Source organism: Mustela nivalis, assembly GCF_964662115.1.
Source record: "Mustela nivalis genome assembly, chromosome: 14".
In the NCBI taxonomy this organism is placed as follows: domain Eukaryota; kingdom Metazoa; phylum Chordata; class Mammalia; order Carnivora; family Mustelidae; genus Mustela; species Mustela nivalis.
Genome location: NC_139033.1, coordinates 5,166,800 through 5,188,645, shown reverse-complemented (window position 1 = coordinate 5,188,645; position 21,846 = coordinate 5,166,800). Strand labels below are relative to the sequence as shown.

Below are 21,846 nucleotides of genomic sequence, written 5' to 3'. Positions count from 1 at the left end.
TTCCCAAGGGCTCGCTCACCTTCCGTTCCTCCTTCATCCGTCCCAGATCAGACCTCCCCATTCCCACTCACCCCAGACGTCCCAGCCCCTCCCCACGCCCTCTGTCCCAAGCACATCCTCGCGATCTTGACACCTCCAGGGAGGCGAGCGCTAGCCCCCGCCGCATTTTCAGCCAGGGTTCCTTGATCCAGCTCGGGCACCAAGGGGCTCACGAGGTTAATGTTGATGGCTTGAGGTCCCCTTGCTGAGAAAACCAAACAGAACTGATGCCTCGCCTGGTAGGAACACTGAAAAACCAAAACTCAAAGCTCAGGGCCAAGTGTGAGGGTGTGCAGAAAGGTGTGTGTTTTTTCTTGTCATTTTCGACTCTAATGATGGACTCACGTTGCCCGCTCTTCCCTTTCTCTTACACCTTACCTACCTACTAAAGGAGGAGCTCTTGCTTGGTAAGTGGATATAATCCGCAAAGACATGAGAGAATTTATTAGAAGCCACTCGAGAGCCTTAGCTACCTTCTCCAGGGGGAAAAGGACACACACAAATATCCGTAGAGAGCTTTTTTTTCGTTTGTTTTCAGTCAGACTATTTGACTTCCATTTTTTTTTTGTCCCCCTTTCTTTTCCCCTTTAGTTGAAAACTACTAAAATGTCATTTTGTGACCTTGACTTTATATTTACAAAAAAAAAAAAAGAAAAGAAAAGAAAAGAAACTCTCTTTATTTCATTTCTTTTCCCCATGCGATATTTGTTTAGGGTTCTATTCAGGGGACTTTTTCTTTAAAAAAAAAAAAAAAAGTCAAATTTGTTGAGGATTTGGTTGAAGTTTAAAATTTTGGCTTTATCTCTCTTTTATTTTTTTTAAGTTAAAAGATCTATGTTTTTCATGCCCATGGTCCCATTTCTTTTCCCCTCCCCCCTTCCTTTATTTTTATTATTGTTTTAGGTTAAGGGTGTGACACACCCCCTTTCGATTGAGTTGTCACTTTTGTTTGAGTTAACTCATTAGAAATTAAATTTTATATAATTTCCTTTTTCTTTGGTTTAATCTGGATCGCATGCTTTTTCTCTGCATGATACCTAAATCTTCCAGTTACTCTAGCAGGGGGTAAAAAACAATATCTCCTTTCTGTGGAATTCTTTCAGGAATTTGTGCTTTTGTTTTTTTGTTTTTTTTTTTTTTTGGCGTCTCTCTTTCCTCTTCTCTCTCCTTTCGTTACAGTGCATCATGACGGTAAACATTTCTTGGTTATTTAGACACAGAGCACAGGCCCAGCAATCAGCAGTGTCCAACGGGTGTTTTTGCTTTCAGATCACTGGGTCGGGGTCTGCAGCTGACCTCTTTACCAAAACAGCCAGCCCGCTCACCACCTCCCGAGGACGCTCCCAGGAGTACGACTCCGGCAATGACACTTCTTCACCGCCCTCCACGCAAATCAGCTCAGCCAGGTCGCGAGGTCAAGAGAAGGGGAGCCCCAGTGGGGGCCTCACCAAGAGCCAGGAGCTCCACTGTGGCAACACCTCAGATTCAGGAAACTCCTTCACCACCTCCTCACCCCAGAACAAGGGGGCCACTTTGGAGAATCTCTCCCCCACCAGCAGGGGCAGAGAGTCAAGGTCAGTGTACCTGGGCTAGAGGAGGAAAGGGGCATCAGGGGAGGAGGGAGGGGGGTCTGTCTTAGCTCTACCATCTTAGTCTCTCACCGTAGCCCTGTACCCACCCACTTCCCACCTGGAACCCAGGAGGCTTTGATTTGCAAGAGAGAGAAAACCCAAAGTGGCATAATTTGGGGGATTAAAAAAAAAAATCCAAGGGTGTCAGCTTTAGGTACAGCTGGATCCAGGCTCAAAAATACATCATTGAGAATCTCCCTTCTCCATTCCATCTCTCATCTCTGCTTCCCTCTCTGTTGGCTTCATTCTCAAGCAGACCCTCCCAAAACATGAGCACATAGGCCAACAGCATTCACACTTGCTAACCTTTCTATCTGTTCAGTCAGCCAGTGGACAGAGGATGCCCCTTTCCCAAAAATTGCGGCAAAATACCAGGGTGGAGTCTTACGGTTTGTTCTTGGCCCATCTGGGGTCATTTGTCCACCCTTGGACCAATCACTGTGGCCCAGGAGATGTTGTGCTCTTGGCAACAATTTGTCACACGCTACTCAGGGTTTATGAGTAGCCTTCCCACTTACACAAAACTTGGGGGAAGTCCGGTTCTCTGAAGGAAAAGTCAGGGTACTGATATCAGGAAGGATGGAGATAGGCAGACAAAAACAAATGTCCATTTTACCAGTAATCTCAGGAGAAAGTCTTAACATTGAATTCCTTTAAAGTCGCTGTCCTGTAAAAACATTCAGATGCATTGAAACCTTGTGTCAACACAAAAGCCTGCTCCTGGATGTTTGCAGCAGCTTTGTTCATAATCGCCCAGACTTAGAACCACCTCCGACATCCTTCAGGAGGTGAATAAACTGCAGTACACACAGAAGAGGGGAATACTATTCAGCACTAAAAAGAAATGAGCCGTCGAGCCATGAAAAGACAAGGCGGAAATTTAAATGAGTGAAAGAAACCAGCCTGAAGGCTACATACGGTACGAGTCCAACTCTGTGACATTGTGGAAACGGCAGAACTCAGGAGACAACAAGCCGATTCGCGGGTAGAGAGACGCAGAGAGGGCAGTGGGTAGAGGGGGTTGAGGACACTGCGAGGGTGGATACGTAGTTTCCATTTGTCAAAATCCACTGGGTTCACAGGAATGAGTGGCTCATGGAAACCACGGACTCCTGGGCGGTGACATCTCACTGATGGTAACATTTCCCTCTCACGTGAGATGCGGAGAGTTAAACAGCAGAGGACAGAGGGTTCCCACACACCTGCAGCGTGTGCGCATGTATCTTCACCTGCTGTCAGATGCAGTTTTCCTGCAGAGAACCTTCCATGCGGTGGCTGACGAGCCAGTTGTAAACTCTACTTCATTACCCCCTTACCCTCTCATTCAAGGAATCACAGCAAAATGCTAAGCGCTGAGGCTAATGTCACAATTACAGCAAGTAGAAATCGCTGATCATTGACTCCGACCATTCATTCGGCTCCTAGAAGCCAACCACTCAGCCTGGTGCTGGAGAAATGAATGGCACCATCCTTTTCCTCAGGAGCGTATAAGGAGGCAGATGCAGGGGGCGGCGGGGGGGGGGGGGCGGTGTTGAGGGTGGAAGAGATTTACTGGTGCCTTCCACCGTGCTAACAGTGGGGTCTTCTTTCTTCTGGGGGGTGGGAGTCTGCTTTTTCCAAAGTGGCCACGATGTCAGAATGATAAGCAAAGCCTTAGCAGAGAAACAGTTAATGGCTTCTTCAAGGACAGAGCGCCCTTTGTCCCCAACACGTAGCCCACTTCAGTTCTGGACGAACAGCCTGGCATCCACACGGAGCCTCTGGTTTGCCTACGCTGGCACGTGCCCGGCCTTGGTTCACACCCAAGCCTGCCTGGGAGCCCAGGGTTGGGTCAGAGCAAATCTCAGTGTCTCCCAGAACAGGCAGTGATCTTCCCAGATGAGACAGGGAAGACAGGGGTCTACTTACATTCTCTAGGGCAGAAAATGACAAAAACAACAAAAAGAGCCAGGAGAGCAATAGTAATAACAACTGATGATGATAATGCCTGCTAGTGTGTGCTGAGCCCTGACTATAGGCTAGGTGCCATGCCAAGTGCTTGCCAAGGATCATCTTCCTTAATCCTCATAGAACCTTCATGGTAAGTATTATCAGAGGCCTTTTTGTAGCTGGTGGGGAAACTGAGACACAGAGTATTTAAGAAACTCAGAATCGGGGTGCCTGGGCGGCTCAGTCACTGAGTGTCTGCCTTCAGCTCAGGTCATGATCCCAGGGTCCTGGGATCGAGCTCCGCATTGGGCTCTCTGCTCAGTGGGAGGCCTGATTCTCCCTCTCCCATTCCCCCTGCTTGTGTTCCCTCTCTCACTGTGTCTCTCTCTGTTGAATAAATAAAATCTTAAAAAAAAAAAAAAAAAAAACACCCTCAGGATCAGAAGGGCCAACGCCAGGATTCAAACACAGATCTGTCACAGCGCTGAAGCTAAAGCCTGAGTGGCGTTTGGCGGTTCCCTGCTTCATCTGATCTCTGCGGACAGCCAGATTAAATCATTTAGGCCCAGCCTTTCATTTTGAAATACAAATGATCTCTAAATTCATGACTATTTATGTCATGTCAGCAGTGAGCAGAGGGCTGAATGGAAGAGACATCATCAGCTCTAAATCCAGGGAAACTTCGACAGTGAAGGTGGGGACTGGTGGGGTGACGGGGCATGGGCTTTGAAGTGGGACAGATCAGGGTTTGAGACTCTGGGTGGCCTTGAGGGTTCTGTGTCTTCCCTGTAAATTGAGGAGAGTAGTGCCAGTCTCCTAAGTGTTGGTGGGAGGACCATACAAGACGATGCTTGTGAAGCCCCCAGGACACTAAGAGGCTCAAAGGTTTATTTCAGAGCCGTTTTCATGAGCTAGGACAGATGTATCAGGCTCTGTCCGAGGTGCTGGGATAGAGTATCCAGAGACATGAGTCCTCTCCCGCAAGTAGTTCAGTGACGGGGGAGGAAGAGGCAACTGAGTCCTTCTAGGGACAGCGGATGCATAGAGGCTGGGGGCTGTGGTAACACAATGAGGGTCACCCAGCTAGATTCAGGGACATGTCAAGGAAGGCCTCCCAGAAAAGGTGAGGTCAAACTAAAGCCTGAACCATGAGTAGCTATTGTCAGGTGAGGAGGAGAGGGAAAAGGGTTCCAACCAGTAGGAACGTTCTAAGGCCTGGAGACAGGGAAGGAACAGGGATATTCCAGGAGGAACAAGTAGTCCATTATGACTGGCCTCAAGAGAGGAAAGTGCCAAGAGCTGAGATTAGAGGGGCGCGCAGGGGCCAGATCGTCATGAGCCCCTGCGCACCATATAAACGTGATCCGGCCCAAACCAAATGAATATGCCCTTACTGAGAACCCAATAGAAGCTTCGCATGGCCCCAGGCAGCGGGGAACGCAGAAGACCGGAACCTGTCTTTGGGTGATGTTAAGCAAGCCTTCACTCTTCTGAGTCTCAATTCCCCCATCTGCAAAATGGGCTACGTCAAAGTTTCCCAAATTTAAACCACCTGTATGGCCCTTTCTTGATTTTAGCCCCATCCCTGTACTACTGGTACCCTTCCTTTAATAAACTCATTTTTTTAATATAAGGAAACTTATATTAAAACTCATCCTAAATAGAAAGCACCCGCAAAATACATGATTTACATATGAAAACACATAAAGACAGTGTATTTAATTCTGGTGAGCAACAGCTGCCTGCCCAAGGTGCCAAGTCTGGGAGATTGCCAGTGTTATAGAGATGGTGGAAACGCAGTAGTACCCAACCAGGGTTTTCTCATTAATGTAATCAGAAGGACCAGAAAAGACTCAAAGGGAGTAAGTCTCCATGTGATTTGGTGTAATTTACCATTATGCCTACACCTACTGACCTAAAATGCTCTGAAGTGCCCCCCGTAGGAGGTGTTCCCCTCTGTCCCTATTCCTCTGACACCTGTGGCCTGGAATGTTCCCAGAGTCAGTAAGATGGGAGCAGGTGGAAAGGGGTTTCTGAGAGTACCACAGCCTCGGCGAAGGTAGGGAGAAGAGTATCAGCTCCAGATGCCTCCAGACCAGCGGGCAGGCCGTCGCTAACCGGCGTTCTCCCCACATCTGCAGAGGATTTCAGTCGCCGTGTCTGGAGTGTGCAGAGGTGAAGAAATCCAGCCTGGTCCCATCCACAGCCCGGAGCTCCCCCATGAGAGGGCGCTCCCGCAGCCCCTCCTATGCCAGCACCCGCTCTTCCAGCCACTCCTCCCGATCCCCAATTCCCAGAGCCTCTCCCAGGTACACCCGAAGCCGGTCCACCTCATCCAGAAAAAGGTGAGTGCCATTTTGACCTCATTCTGCAGCACTTTCCTCCTTAGGGAACTAGTTATAGGAACTGGAGATGTCCTTTGGCCCTTGGGGGAAAGGAGTCAGACAGACTTGAGTTTGAATGCCCGCTACACCCATTCCTAGCTGGTGGCCTTGGGCCTCAGATAACCTCTCCAAGCCTCAGTTTCCTTATCTGCACGGTGAAAACATTCCCCTCTCTGTGCCTCGCTTTCCCCGTCTGTGGACTGGGATTGATAATAGTACCTAACGCTAGGATGTGTTGAGGATTCAGTGAGGTTATGCACACAAAGCTAGTTCAGTGTCTGACACGTAATAAAATACTTACCTAACATTTCTTGTGTGCTGCCTCTGGGAGGTGTGTGACTGACCCTAATTTACTCATTTACAACTCTACAGGGTAAGTACAATTATTTACTCCCATTTTATAGATGAGAAAACAAGGCCCAAGAAGTGAAATCACCTGTTCAAGGTAACACAACTAATAAGTGGCCTTAGATGGAAGGAACTCAATAAAAAAGAAGTTGTCCAAATTATTATCAATCCCCACAAAGAGAGGGAATTTCATTCTCGAGAAAGGGCCAGATTCCTCAGCCTGGCATCCCGAAAGAGAAAGGTCTCCCTCAGGGGACCAGCTGAATATAGCCCTACACATCCGGGACGACCCTGGCCAAGCCCAGCAGGCCCCTCAGGGACTGTTTACTCTCCCAAAGGTCCTACTCGCGCTCTTCCAGCTACTCCTCCAAGTCCGGCAAGAGGAGCCCACCCAGCAGAAGCTCCCGCTCGCGCCGCAGCCCCAGCTACTCGCGGTACAGCCCCAGCAGGTACGGCCCCGCCCCCAAACAGGCCCCGCCTCCCCGTTGCGGGAGTTGGGTGGGGAAATCACCCAGCATCCTTGTAGTTCTGTCTCCGCTGGAGTGGATATGTTTGGCGCCCCCACACATATCCTTGAGTCCTAATATAGCCGCCCCTCGTAATGAGCAGCCAGCCCACCCCAGAATTCCCAACCCCCGCCCTCAACCTCTTCACACACCTAGTACTACCCTCCATCCCCATACTCAGAGCGCCCCGTTCTCACGCATGCACCCTCTTTTTTCTTTTCTTTACTCCAAAAGGGTAACACCGGGGCCCTCTTGACGTTCACATCTTCACTCCGCAGACTCACCCCGGGCACGCGTCCGCCCTCCCCACAGTACTGAACCACAGCCCTGTCCTCTTCCCTCCCGCATTCCCTGGGGCCCCGGGAGGAAACTTGACCTTTCCAAGGGGGGTGCTGGGCACAGGTCAGAGGAAGTGAGTGCCCCGGCTCATGCCTGAAAGCCAGCCCCAGCTTCCCCTAACTCCCGCCCCATCCCTTCAGGGAGCGGGACCCCAAGTACAACGAGAAGGAGTCGCAGCAGCGGGAGCGCGAGCGAGCGCGTCGGAGACGGCGGTCCTACTCGCCCATGCGGAAGCGCCGGAGAGACTCCCCGAGCCACCTGGAGGCGCGGAGGATAACCAGGTGAGGCCAAGAGGGCCAGGGGTGCCCAGGTTCACCCTCACCCACACCCCTCCCACCCACTGAGGCCCCGAGTTCTCCCCGTGTCCCCTTGGAGCTGGATTTCAGGATTGTGGGAGCTCAGACGGACTGTGTGGGCCCTTGGGGGGGAGGGGGCTCCGGGGCGGGGCTAGAATGGGTGCCTGGGACAAGGGTGGGGCCGGCCTGAGGAATCCAGTAGGCTCAGGGGCTGCGGCCCGGGTCTACCGAGGGGGCTGGGGAGTCGGAAGTCGCGTCCAGGCAAGGGGGTGGGGCCAAAGCAGTGGGGCGGGGCTTTTGCCTGGGGGTGGAGCCGGCCAGTGGAGACAGATTGCTCAGACCCACAAGTCCGCTTTAATAGCCCTTGATCACACCTTGCACCAAGTGTTGGGGGGGAGGGGGACAAGAAGGATCGTTTAGATGCCAAAGGGACTTAGAGGTAGCCCTGGTTGGTGAGGGAGAGAGCACTGTTTCTGGAGTGGAATCCCGGCTGTGCCACTTTCCAGGTAAGCTGGGAAAGTCTCTTCAACAGGTAAGGTCTTAGATGGAAAAGCCCTGGAAAAGAAGCCTGAGGTCTAAGTGGACACATATTTCTCAGGCCTTGAAAGCAGGAAGAATGGCTGAGTCCTGCTCTAAAATTGGCTCCTGACAATCAGTTGGGCTCTTCCTTCTGGCCTCTAAGCGTCAGCAACTCCATCCAGAGACTCACAGGACTGGAGCTGGGGTGCCCTCCTGGCTGCCTACTGCCTCCTCCCTAGAGATGACCTGGAGGAGGAAAAAGCACTTGTGCCCCAGACAATGAGATAGGGGTCATAGCAGCACCTTCTCAGATATCCCACAGAACACCCCGGCACACAGGAAATCCTAACCCTCTGCATTGAACAGAGGTGTCCTTCGGGTTGATTCTGAGGAAGGCTGAGCTAAAGTGGAATTTCTAAAAGGCTCTCGTTTCCTTAGTCAACTTCAAATAGTCCATCTTGATGAACCCGCTCAGTGTTTCCCAAACTTCTGTCACCCAGCAGCATCTGAACACTTGTCTGTTTAGTAGGTGTGCCGTAGTTTACTTAATTTTCTTTAAATAGATATGCTCTTTCTTAGAGGTTCATACCTTTAATTCAAAAGGAATACACCACAGTATACTATATGGAAAATCAGCCTGTTTACCATAAATAGAAGGTTCTAATAAAAGTAAAAATAGCACAATAAAACTGCTATTAAAGTCTAGATGTAGATCCTGTTGCGAGCTGGAGGCCCCAAGCCCCAGGCTTGCTTTGTTAAGAAGTGAGATCGGTGACTTCCCCAGACACCAGCACGAGGCTGAGACCGTCCAGGGGACAGTCACAGGGCAGGACGAGGAGCATAAAAGGAGGGTTCCCCCAAGGGCCTGGGAAGTGGAAGGATCCCACTTTCCCCAGGGAGCCGGCGGGAGCTCTCTGGCCTGGGGCTGGGCGGAGTCTGGTCCTCCAGCGCCCCCTGTCTGCTCTCCACAGTGCCCGGAAGCGCCCCATCCCCTACTACCGGCCCAGCCCGTCTTCGTCCAGCAGCCTCAGCAGCACCTCCTCCTGGTACAGCAGCAGCAGCAGCCGCTCGGCCAGCCGCAGCTACTCCCGGAGCCGGAGCCGCAGCCACAGCCGGACCCGCAGCCGCAGCCGCAGTCGCAGCCGGACCCGCACAAGCAGCAGCTCCAGCTCCCGCAGCCCCAGCCTGGGCTCCCGGAGCCGGAGCCGCAGCTACAGCTCAGCGGAAAGCTACTCCAGCACGAGGCGCTAAGCAAGAGCCCTCCCCTGAGTCAGCTGCCGGCAGGAGGGCCCCCTGCGCTCTGCCAGCCTGTCCCCCTCCCTGCCCACCCTGCCTTCTCCTCGGTGATGGACCTTGAGGGCTCCTGGACCCTGTCCTTCCTGCTCTCCTTGGGGAGGAAGAAAAGAGGGTACGGGGCCTTCAGCCTCTTTGTCAAGCTGCTAGGAGCCGCCGCCAGCACCACCCTGGGGCTCAGTTCGGGCCTGGGCGAACGGAGAGAACCACCCTCTGTTGGCACCAAAAACCTCAAGGTTTTGTAAGAAGCAACGGGCCTGTGACTCCAGTGTTTGGCCCTGGCCAGGAAAAGAGTTCTGCACACCCACTGCTCACAGGCCGCCTATGGAAGGCCCGCATCACACCTGCTCTCATTTCCCCTCATTCAGCCTCTTGATGTGCGTGTGCGGACCCTCATGGAGTGAGAGGAGAGGAAACGGAAGGCTGTCAGGCTTTTCACCTCCCAGGCAGGCCGGAGCAAAGGCTAGAAGGCTGTGGGCATGGCGGGAGAGGAGGGGGCTATCTGAGTCGGATTGTGGATGTTTCAATAGGGAGGAAAGGTCAGGAGACAGGAAACACTCGTTCTCTGATTGTGAGTCTAGATGCAAAAGGGCAAGGGTCATTCTGCTGCTCCCCCCCCCCCCGCCCCCTGCGCCCCCTGCGCCATTATGTTAGTGTGGTCAGGAAAAGCAGTCCATTGGGTTCTAGCACTGGAGAGGCCCCCCCATGTGGCTTTGCCAGCCTCTTGGCTCTTCACAGGGCCCCTGAACCTCCCTGAGAAAGGACACAGTGGACAGTTAGGACAGCTTGATCTGCAGCCCCACATCCCAGATTTGCCTCAGCCCCCGCTAGCTGGCACCAGCTTCGTTCCATGAGACCATCTGCTGAACAGCCCCCAGTGCCATGGCCAGCTGCCAGCCCCCAGCGCCGGCCAGTCTGGCCTTACCCTCCCGTTGGTGCCTGCCTGCCTGCCCCTCCCCCAGCGCCCGGACCGCCCCAGCCTGGAGCCCACCCACCCTCAGCCCGGGCTACCCCCTTTGCCTCTCAGGAATTTTGCCAGGATGGGGCACAGGAGCTCAGGTTTTGGGGGGAAAGACCCAAATCCAGAGTATAAGGGGACAGGGGCTGGGATCCTCGGTATCCTGGGATTCTGCCAGTTTCTGAGGCTTCTCTGAGAGCTCAGCCCCACCTTCATGCCTGCCCTCACCCTGTCTTCCCCTTCCCCCGGGGCTGGGCGGCCCGGGTAAGCTGATCTCCACCCCACAAATACCACCAGTTGCTTCATCCCCAGCAGGCACTGAGAACAGGGGTGTGCGGGAGAGGATCCTTAAAATAAACTCCTGGGCATCCCCCTCACCAGCTGACTGGCTTTCCGGAGCCTTGTGGGGGAGTTTCAAGTTTGCGGTGGCAACAGCAGCGGGACAGGGCACAAAGGGAGATAGTGCAGGGGACAGTTCCCGCCTCTGGATACTGGGGCCGGCTGTGGGGGAGCAGGGACTTACCCTTCACTGGAGCCCAAGGAAAACATGTGAACAACAACAACAACAAATCCTTTTTCTTGAAAGCAGTGACCCATCTCCCCCATCCCCCAATCTCTCCCGTCACATCAGCCTGTGCAGCCGCCCACCAGGCCTTCCTCCACCAGGAGAGCAGAGCGAGGTGCCCCAGACAGCTCTGGATGACCCGGCCTTCCCATGATGCCCTCTGGCCCAGCCCTGGGCCCCACCCGCCCAGACTGACGGATGCCAATGCTGTCATCACAGAAGGCCGGATGGCAGGTGCTTGGGACAGGGGCAGGTGCCCTGGGAGGGCATGTACAGTAACTGTAAATAACCCTCTTCCCTGCCCAGGAACGCAGACTGGGCTCCACAATCCCATCACGGAGCCACGGAACCTCATTAGCAGGACAGCAGCGGGAGAGGCCCGAGAGCCTCCAGTCAGACTGCCTCAGACGACTCTAGGGGACCATTCTGCCTGGGGCTCCTAGCAAACCTATTATTTATTTTATTTATTTATGTTTATTTATTTATTTATGTGATGATTTTCTCTCTCTCTCTCTCTCAGTTGCCATAAGCAGTATTCCACTATTTATTTATTTATATGGTGAGGTGTGTGTGTGTGTGTGTGTGTGTGTGTCAAGGGGGGGATTCTAAATTATTTCTGTGCATCTCGCTTTTCTCCCTCATGTCTTTGTGGACGGACTCTGAGAGGTCGGGTGTTGAGCAGGGATGTTGGCTTTGTCCGTGCAGGGGAGACCCACAGAGCTCTAAGTCCAGACATCCTGGAGTTGGCATGGGGGCCGAGGGGAGCCCTTCAGACCCAAGGTCGTCATTCTGTCAGTGAGGTTCAAGCTTGCACCCCAGCTCCCTGCCCACCAGCAGCCTTGCTGAGGGATCAGAAAGATGAAAAACAGCCACAAGGCTTGTGAACTAAGGCCCTGAAATGATTCATTCGAGTCACAGCTCACGTGGGGGCTGGCATCTAAAGTTAGCCTAACCTAACTGAGGCAAAACTTGAACAGTCAGAAATCTCGGTGTGCACGCTTCAGAGAGGCACCTGCTGGGAGACAGCTGTAGGGTCTCTGGCCAACTGAGGAGGCTTTGTTAGTACTTACTGAAGTAGCTGCCTTGGGTTTGGGTGGGTAAAGTGGTTGAAGTGATGGCTGGTTTAGCACCTGGAGCGAACTTGGAGTTGACAAGGAGAGAGTAGGGCAAGAATTGAGCGGAGTGAGCGGGGAGGAGAGGTACCTGGTCTGGTCCTTCCTCCGGGGCCTCCAGTAGTGGGCAGGACCCCTCCCTCCCTTTCTTGAGCATACCTGGTTGGTTTCGAGTAAATGACACATGCTTCAGGCCTGAGCGGCAGCTCATTTCTCCCCATCCCCTGAGGTTTTTCCAGGCAGTGTCCACCATGCTAAGCAAAGCAGAAGCCTTTTACGGTGATCTCTTGCTTGCCATCAGAGGAGAGCACGAAGCTATTGCAGAAATTCAGGAAAGGCTGAAAAAAAAAAAAAAAAAGATGAAAGGAGCAGCTGGAAGTTTCCCCAAGGTCATTTCGGGGCCTGTGAAGCCAGGATCTAGAGGTCTTTAGCAATCCTGCCTCTCTAAGAGCAGGGTCTCCCTGCTTCCCAGAGAGGGTCCCACCCTTTCCAAAGTCCCCATTCACTGCATTGAAATCACCAGCCCTCTGGTACAGCTTTGAGTTTGGTGAGACTTCTGCAACATCCCTGGTTGTTTCCCTGGCAATGTGACTTTACCCAGCTCTAACTCCCAGCCAGAGGAAAGTTTGCAAGAAGGCTGCTTAAATGCCTGCTGGCGGCTGAGGGAGGGAATATCTGTCCCTCCCTCTTGCCAATTTGCTTCTCGAATTTCCCGTACAGTTCCCTTCTTACGCATCCAAAAATAAAACGCTTGTTGGGGTCCTGGTAACCGTGCTTACCACCATGCTTAAGCAGAGCCCCCAGTTCCTGGCATCAGTGTTCCTCTGCATACTTCACCCACACTACCTTCTGCTTCCAGGGATTAAGACAAATCGCCTGAAACCTGTGTGTGGTGTGCACCTATTTTAAAAGCCAGCATTGGGGGGAGGGGGGGGATATGGCTTGAGGCCCAGCAAACATTCAGCCTTCTTGGATGAATGAACCTGGAGAGATCGCTCCATTTTTGCAGGCCAGAAATTACCTTCTTTGAGAAGTGGGCAAATTTCTGAGATATAATCCAGAATAGTGACCTGAGGCCTGGGAAATTGTCCAAAGACAGAGTGAGTTCACCAGGATTGAGAAGGAAAAGGAAAACAGTCTCAAATATTTTTAGAAGGTTCTCAATCAATAGAGTAAAACTTAGTATGTGAATTCCCTTCAGTTAAATTAAGAAAGGCTTACTCCCTCAAAGCCCCCGTCCAGGAACATTCTAGTTCTTGAGGTTCGACTGCATTCTTATCTGTTTCTTCCCTTCCTTGAAGGAAAGGCGATCTTCCAGAAGCCAAAGGAAATTAAGATGTTTGAAAGACACAAGGTTGTGGGTCTCAGAGAGCCCCCATCATCCATTAGCTCAGAACCGTCCTCTTTCCCAAAGGCTTTGCCTGAAGAGGGCCAACGTTTGGGTGCTCCCAAAGGTTCCCAAGCACTTTTTTTTCAAGTCCCACTCCCGTCATCGCCTCTGCTGTATTCTTTTCCACGAATAGTCAGAACAGTCTCACGAGCATGTGTCTTGCCTTGCTTTGCTCCTCAGCTAAATAGAAAGTTTTGATTAAAAAACAAACCAGGATTCCTCAAAATGCTGCCTCCTCCATTAGCCAGCCGCGTGAGCTGAGGAGCTCAGGCTACCTCCAGCATCAACTGCAACCTCTTCCTCACTTCTACACCAGTGAGCCTGTGATACAGACTCAGCATCTCCCCTCTGTGGCTGGTGCTTTGGGCTTTTTTTTTTTTTTTTAATTTATTGAGGGTTTTTCTTGGGGGGGGGGGTTGTTTTGCATTGTAAATACCATGATGGGGGCCCCCTCATCAGAACATGGCTTATTTAATAATTTATTCCCTATTTATTGAGTGGTATCAGGAGAGGAGAGGGACCCCCTCTTTCCCTGAATTGTTACTGGAAACTGGTCCATCTCCTAACTCTGGGTGCAGCTGTCTGCAGCAAGGGGCTTTATCGCCCAGGTAATGAGTGCTAGAATCACCCAGCAAATTGGAATTGGCAGAAACGGAGTCTTCAGTCATACAAATTAAGCTCAAATGGAACTAAAACACTGGTTATCTCCGGGTAAACCTCATTTTGATGGAAATTAATTGCGGAATAAAATGTCTGTGCACGAACCAACTTCTATTAAAAAGTCACAACTCCTTGGGAAAAAAAAAGAGAGAGAGAGAGAGAGAGAAAGTTGTAATTCCTTTTCTCTGGCCGAGAAAAGCTATGCCTCATCTTCTAACAAGTTGAGCCAAAGAGACTGGAACAACATTCCTTTGTGATTCTCTGGCCTGTGTGTGTGTCTGTCTGTCTGGAGGAAATGGAATGGGTCTCGGGCCTCAGTGTTATCATCTGTAAAATGGGACTTGGCCTAAGTGTTCGTGGCAGAGTAGAGGGCCGGGGTTCTGACTCTGATGCTCTGAGCTCCAGACTGTCAGGTGTACGGTCCCTGGTGTCTTCTGCCATCTGTAGGTCGAAGGATGTCTCCCAAGGAAGGAAATTTAAAACCAGGGCATGGACTTCATTTGTAGGGAGAGGTCATTATAGCTCAGTCCTGCAGTCAAAAATGAGAGGCCTCCAGGTGCTACCACCTGATAGAACTCGTGTTGCCTGGGTCAGAGAAGCCCTCTGGTAGCTCGGTCTTCTCTCCAAGCCTAGCCGTCCAGTTATCAAAGGAGAGACCAAGAGGGCTTCACTGTCCTCTGGAGTTCACCACTGTCCTTCATGTCAGGCCGTATTTTGTATGGTTGTTCGAACAAGCCAGGGACATGGGTCGTGCTGCCGTTTTTCAGATGAGAAAACTGAGGCCCGGGAAGGGGGAACTGGTATGCTGAAACTCCCTGGAGCTCAGAGCCTCCTGGCTCCGTGCCCCACTCTCTTGGGAGCTCTTTTCTTGCCAGGCCCCTGCTATGAGGACTTTGTGCAGCACTTTCTCTCCCAGTTCTTGGCTGCTCCCTCAAGCAGTCATTGGTCAAGGACCTAGCAGCACCCACCAGCAGGCTTGGCGCACCCCAAGGCCATCTCTCCACTTCGGGGCGGGGCTGGAAGTCCCATCTGGAAAACCCCAAGCCAGGGGACCCGCCACCAGCCCAGCTCGGCCTAAGCAGCCAGCCTCTGCCTGGAGCGTCTGCATCAGAGAGGGGAGAAGCTCCTGTGTCCTCCAGCATCTCGGGACCCTGTCTTCTACCCAGTGACAGACCGGCCGTGGCTTGTTGGATTTCTGGTGTCCACAGCTAAACATAACCTTTCCGGGGTTCCCGATTTTTCAGCCTGGACGAAACATGTCTCTGTTCTAATAAAAGGTTCCATGGTATGGTGTTCTCCTATGTGGCCCAGCATCCTCCGTCTGCGTGGGGTGCCCAGAAGCAGGGAGGGGACAGGGAACCCCTGGGCACAACCTGCTGCCTGCACACACACGGTCACAGGCTCCTCCCCTTTCTTTAGTCCTCAAAACAAGCCTGTAGACGCTTTGGTTTTACATAGACATTCAGAGCCTCAGGAATCCTTTCCGTAAACATTTTAAATCCGTGTGTCTTAGTCTTCCCCACAAGCCGAGGACGTAGGCAGGAATCCCCTTCCTACCGAGAAGGAAACTGAGGCCCTGCAAAGCAAAGTCACTTGCCCAAGGCCGCGGTATCAGTGATAGGATCCAGGCAGGCTGACGCAGGACCTGACCATCCACCGCTCTGCCCCACGACGCTTCAGCTAACGCGGAGAGGAAGCCGTTCTCTCTGATAGAACAGTGTTTCTCCCACACCTTCACGGGCAGGAGGAAGTTCAATGTGGACGGCAAAGATGCAGGAGTCCAGGGCGCCTGGGTGGCTCAGTGGGTTAAGCCGCTGCCTTCGGCTCAGGTCATGATCTCGGTCCTGGGATCGAGTCCCGCATCGGGCTCTCTGCTCAGCAGGGAGCCTGCTTCCCTCTCTCTCTCTCTCTCTGCCTGCCTCTCCATCTACTTGTGATTTCTCTCTGTCAAATAAATAAATAAAATTAAAAAAAAAAAAAAAAGATGCAGGAGTCCAAAGACCCGGATTCTAAGACCCTGCCATTGCTCTCACGGAGCTAGGATGACACCCCGCCGGTTTGCTCATCTGTAAAATGGAGGTGGCAGCCGCTGGCTCCCTGGGCTGCTGTGGGAACCAACTGGAATGTGGCTCTAAAAAACATGATGTCTGGGAAGCACTCAGTGAATGTTAGTGAGCGTGACTACTGTTCCCTAACCCGAGACTGAGCTAGGGGAGTGGGGTGTATGAAGACAGCCATAAGTGGCCAACTGGGAAGAGCAGGGTTCCTGCAAGGCTCTGTGGAAGCCCCCAGAAATGTCCTCAGTATCCAGCTTCAGAGTTTCCTGCTGTGGGGATCAGAGCTTGAAAACACTCACAGGGGCAGGCAGGTGAGGGAAGTGGACAGGGATAGGACCGTGGGGCCCCAGGGAGTCCATGGTCAGGTGGCCGGCTCAGCTCAGAGTGGCCATATCTCCCCATTTTCAAGAGGATGAATTTTTAGAAAAAAAAAAAAGTACTGATTTTTAAAATGTGCATAACTCACGCTTTCCCCCCCAAAAACATTATGCAAGTCAAAAAAAAAGTTAATACAAACACATGCACGGAAAATACAGATCATCCCACCGGCCAGACAGCACCCACCCAACTCCTGCGCTACAGCTCCTCCATCACAGCCCTATCTACACCTGCCGAGGCTCTCAGCTAGGAGAGAGAGAGCAAACAAAATAGGTTACCACCTTCACCTCCCCTTGTATCTTGCCTCCCTGGAACTCTCCCTTAAATTTTTTTTAAGACTGTATTTATTTATTTGAGGGGGGGAGGAGAACACAAAGGGAGAGGGAGGGGGAGAAACAGACTCCCCGCTGAGCAGGGAGCCTGGTGTGGGACTCGATCCCAGCACCCTGGGATCATGACTGGAGCCGAAGGCAGATGCTCAACCAACTGAGCCACCCAGGTGTCCTCAAAATTGTTGAATGGGACAGCCTCGCTGGGGTAAATCTGTTGCTATCCACTGGGACCGCTGCCGCTGCTGCCACCACCCCATGCACTGATTTCTTTCCTCCCAAACAGGTTTTAGGGAAAGGCAGCCACCCGTGTCCCCTTATGAGGCCTCCTCAATAAATAATAATAGTAGTAAGAGTAAAAATTACATTTTACGGTTCAACAATCATGTGCCAAGCCCTTTTCATGCCTCAACTTAACTCCCTTTTCATCATAACTCTGGTTAGCCCCATTTGACAGATGAGAAAGTTGAGGGTCCCAGAGGGTGTACCGCATGGCTAGAGGCATTTGAATCTCGGTTTATGAGCTCCGGGACCATTTCTGCTGCACCTCTTTGCCTCTGAAGGTGGGAGCCCCTGAACTCAGAGCTAGCCCTTCCTAAGGGCCCCCCATGAGTTTTTCTGAAAAATGTGGCCGCCAGGAGTCTGTGAGGCCAGCCTCAGTGACTCATGAAAGAGGCCTCTGTCTTTTTACCTCCTGCTCTGGCTCCCAGTTATGGGAATCTGTTGTCCTTCTGGCTCTTGGTCTGAAGAGGCAGCCCACCGCCTCCCCAGCCTCCTCTGTGCGGGCTACAGGAGAGGGAGAGCGCTCTCTCAGGCCAGATAAGCAGCTGCCCAGGGACGGAGCTGGGGCTGCATGCAGCCCACACCCTTACCTTCCACGGTCCCAGGGACGCGCACAGCTTCTCTTAGGGCGAAGGCCGTCAGGAAAGCAGGGGAGTCAGGAGGACATCAGAAAACCGAGCTTCCCACGAGGTAGGCGCTCTGGATCCTATGTATTTCACCCGTGAAAAGAAGCTGGGTTAGGCCAGTGGTTCTTAATGCTTGGCTACGCGTTAGAATGAACTGTGAACTGTACAAAGCCACGCACGTGCTTGAGTCCCACCCGACCCCGATAATAAGGGCTGCTGAGGGTGGCTGCCCGGTGGTGGTGTTTTCAAAGGCCTCCCGGTCATACCGTTAGGAAGCCAGGTCTGGGAACCACTGGATTACATGACACCTTAAACGCTGGGTGCCGCTCGGTGCGGGAGCTAGGTGTGCTCCTAGCCGCGGCAACGGTACTGAGAGCGCCAGCAGCAACACCCCACGCTCACGGGAGACCCGTGGGCACAGCTCCGAGCCCTTGACATATGTAGATTAACTTAAAGTACTTATATTATTTCATCCTTGCTACATTCTTAGGAGGCAGGGACTATATTTACGCTGATTTTATGGATGCAGAAACTGAGGCACAGTTTCTGTGGCTCAGAAGAGGTGGCCCCACTTACACAGTTAGGGAAGTAGCACAGCTGACCCCAGGATGCACTGAGTCTGAAGGGACGCCCAGAGCCACCTAGGAGGTTCAAGGAAGGCATCACAGAAAAACGGACCTCTTGGCTGACGGCCGGGAAACAAGCAGAGTAGGTCAGGCCAGAAAAGGGAGCTCAGGAAAGGGTGGGGGCGGGCTGGGGATCCCAGGCAGGGGTATTGCGTGTGTACAAGAGCAGAGCAATGACACCCACCTGCCAAAAGTAGGCTCTTGGTCCCCCGCCTACCCCGTGCATTCCTTCCATAGCGCTATTACCGTCCGCACCTAATTTGTTTACTTGTTTACTGCCCATCTCCAAGAGGACAGAAGCCTTGTCTGCTTCATCCATTCCCCATCCGTGTCCCCAGAGGGTGTGCCGTGCTCAGCACTGGTGTCTGTCAAATGATTAAATCTGCCTGGGGTTGTCAGCTCTGCTTCCTTCCAAGTCTCATGCATTTTGAACTGGTTAACTTTTACATTAGGTCGAGGGTGGGGAAGACGGCTAGGAGACCTGTGGCAAAGCAGGGGCACGTCCCACACACGCACCCTGAGGATCTTTCATGCACACATTCTACCCACGAGAAGCTGTGTCCCTCTCTGGGAGTGAGAGAAAGCAGTATGGCGATGAGGCAGACAGATGTGAGCCCCTACCATTCATCCAGCTCTGTGCCAAACTCAGGGGTACAGTCTCTAGGATTAGAGAAGGGTGTGGTCTTTAAACGGCAATGGCTAAGAGCAAGAATTGGGAGTCACAAGACCTGGGTTTGAGCCTGACTGCCACTTCCTTGCTGTGCCTCTATGTGTAAGTGGCTTAACCTCTCTGAGCCTCCAGTTCCTCATCTTTCCAGTGGGGAAGCTAAAAGTATCAGTCTCACAAGGGTGCCCTGAAGATAGGATACAAGGAAAGCACTTAGCCCAATGCCTGACTTAATATCAATGTTATTGATACCAAAAAAGTATGTGTGTGGGTGGGGGTAGGCTCAGTTGCCTACAGGTAAGCTCACGACAAGTTTCTGGGACGGTTCCAGGTCACCTCGGCAAAGGTCCAATGTTCTCACACCTTTCATCACCTCGAATACTAAATTCTCCAGGGAGGCACTCCCAGCTGCCTCCCCAGCTGCCTCCCTCCACAAGTCTCTTTTCCACTCGGAAGAATCTAGAGTCTCCCAAGAACCTGGCGATTTCCCCAGGTGTATCTCCACCCTGATAGTTCATCAACATTTTCAACCAGAGTAGTTCTAACGTCAGTCTTCTAGAGGAAGGACACGGGGCACTGTTCAGGCCTTTCCACCCATGACCACAGGGTTTTCACTGCCTCTGAATGCTGGCTCCAAAGCCTCCTGCAGCCACGGCTGCCCGTGATGGAATGACTCACGGCAGTTTGTCTTTCTGTCTGCTTTTTGTCTATTGCCAGTGAAACTAGTCAGATGCTTTCTCAAGGTGGAACACTGGGTGCCTTTGACAATCTACTCTCAAATCTAAACCCAAAATAAACAGCACCAACCACATCACATAGACTCATGTTGCCAAAAGGAAAGGGGTTGGAACAAGTGTGCACACACACAGGCACACACAGAGGCACACACGCACAGAGTCTGGTTTTTTCCTTCCATCTCCCTCACCTTGAACCCTATTTCTAGATTCCGAATCCATGGCCTTCCATGCTTGGGCTTCAGAGAGTCTGTGAATCCCTTGAAATCCCAGGCAATGTTTTCACATATGAAAATACCAACATATTAGTGCAGAGAAGGACATATTCCCTACTGGTTTTCCATCCAGGCCTGACTTGAAGCCTTTAGGATGCTTCTGCAAAATCTGTCTACACTCTCTCAGGATATGGCAGAGTTCTCAGTTGCCTCCCAAAAGCTATGGCCCTTTCCTCCAGAGTAATAATGTCAACTAGGTTCATTGCCACGCAGAATAAAGACTACATTACCCAGCATTTCTTGCAGCTAGCTATGGACATGTGACTAATTTTGGCCAATGAGATACAGGCAGAACTTTCCATGGTAGCTTCCAGATATTTCTATAGAAGGGATTTGTCATGTGCTTTCCCCCTTCTTCTTCATCCCTTTTCTCTTCCCGCTGGCTGGAACGCAGATAGGATGGCTAGAACTCAGGGGGCTCCCTGGTCCCTGAGATGGGTCTGGGAATTGAGGCCATGCAAGCAGAGCAGTAAGATGTAAGGGTCTCAGTTTCTGAAGACTTTGTGGGACACCATGCCAGCAAGAAGACAGACTATTAACACACCATAAGGACCCTCTCCGGCTAACCCCTCCTAGGAGCTGTCATTCCCAGACCTAAAAAACCAAAACAACAACAACAAAAACCAACTTCCCAAAGCAGTTGTCTTTGGACACCAACTGGCCAAACCAGCTTCCCCTCTGACCTCAGGTATCTGGAGAAGAGGGGCCTCAAGTTTACAGACTCTCCAGCTCTCCCTGCCTCCACAGACCTCAGAACCACCCCTCCGCATAAGTGCCTTCATCAGCACTACCTAAATGGCCCAGACTGAGAGGACTAGGTGCCTCTTTCTCAGGTGGCACATTAGCAGAGAAGCAGATAGACAGGTTTATTAGAATGATACTAACCTTGAGGAAGTGCCTTTGAAGCAATACCAACCACCATCACCAAAGGATAGGATTTGGAAGCCTAGCCATCAGCGGGGACACTCTACTCATCAGTGACGTCATACAGAAGGAAGAGATATCCCCTAAGAGTCCTCCCCCTGTTCTGCTGAGGTGTCCCCTGGGCTACTCACATGCTTTGAACTGACAGCAACAGAACTCACTTCTGCTCACAATTCATTGGCCACACTGGTTACGCGGCTTTGGCCAAATCACAACGGCAGCAGGAAGAATGCGGCTTCCTATCCTGTGCTCTGAATCCCAGCTATGTTCTGGGTACTGTCCTAGGTGCCGATGACACAGCCTTAAACAATCAGACCAAAGTCCCTACCCTCGACCTCCCGGGGAGCTGACATTGTAACAGAAAAGACAGATAACTGGGTGGCTCAGTGGGTTAAAGTCTCTGCCTTTGGCTCGGGTCATGATCTCAGGTCCTATGATCCAGCCCCGAAATGGGCTCTCTGCTCAGCAGGGAGCCTGCTTCCTCCTCTCTCGGCCTGCCTCTCTGCCTACTTGTAATCTCTGTCAAATAAAAATAAATAAATACAAGGGCGCCTGGGTGGCTCAGTGGGTTAAGCCGCTGCCTTCGGCTCGGGTCATGATCTCAGGGTCCTGGGATCGAGTCCCACATCGGGCTCTCTGCTTAGCAGGGAGCCTGCTTCCTCCTCTCTCCCTCTGCCTGCCTCTCTGCCTGCTTGTGATCTCTCTCTGTCAAATAAATAAAATCTTTAAAAATAAATAAATAAATAAATAAATAAATAAATAAATAAATACAATCGAAGCATAAAATAGAACCAGCTGACGGAAGAGAACCTGACTGTAGATCGAGTGGTTGGAAGGAGAAATTTAAGTAGAGACAAAAATGAAGGGACAGACCAGTCTTGAGGAAATCTAGGGGAACAGTGTCAAGGGGCTGTGGGAACAGCAGGAGAGAAGTCCTCAGACAGGAATAGGGGTGGCTCTTCTGTCCAAAGGACTGAAA

The 21,846-nt window shown here is 51.9% G+C and overlaps 1 protein-coding gene and 1 long non-coding RNA gene across 4 annotated transcripts in view; one reads left to right on the top strand and one right to left on the bottom strand.

Moving 5' to 3' along the window:
* Positions 1-15,267, top strand: part of SRRM4 (serine/arginine repetitive matrix 4) — a 150,131-nt gene extending 134,864 nt beyond the window's left edge. Inside the window, exons 9-13 of the mRNA XM_082699776.1 lie at positions 1,309-1,613; positions 5,741-5,944; positions 6,670-6,780; positions 7,317-7,457; positions 8,963-15,267. Of these exons, the coding sequence (XP_082555902.1) occupies positions 1,309-1,613; positions 5,741-5,944; positions 6,670-6,780; positions 7,317-7,457; positions 8,963-9,242 (1,041 nt within the window). The 3' untranslated portion in view covers positions 9,243-15,267. The remainder of the gene's footprint in view (positions 1-1,308; positions 1,614-5,740; positions 5,945-6,669; positions 6,781-7,316; positions 7,458-8,962) is intronic.
* LOC309848331 lies at positions 12,103-21,106 on the bottom strand. 3 transcript variants are annotated; one of them, XR_014302961.1, is made up of 3 exons: positions 20,999-21,106; positions 17,606-17,721; positions 12,103-12,234 (listed from the first exon to the last, which is right to left on the bottom strand). It is a non-coding gene; the product is annotated as an uncharacterized lncRNA (long non-coding RNA). The 3 variants fall into 3 exon arrangements; XR_014302962.1 differs by having other exon boundaries at positions 21,029-21,106; XR_014302963.1 differs by lacking the exon at positions 20,999-21,106 and adding an exon at positions 20,829-20,968.
* Between the last annotated feature and the right edge of the window lie 740 nt (positions 21,107-21,846).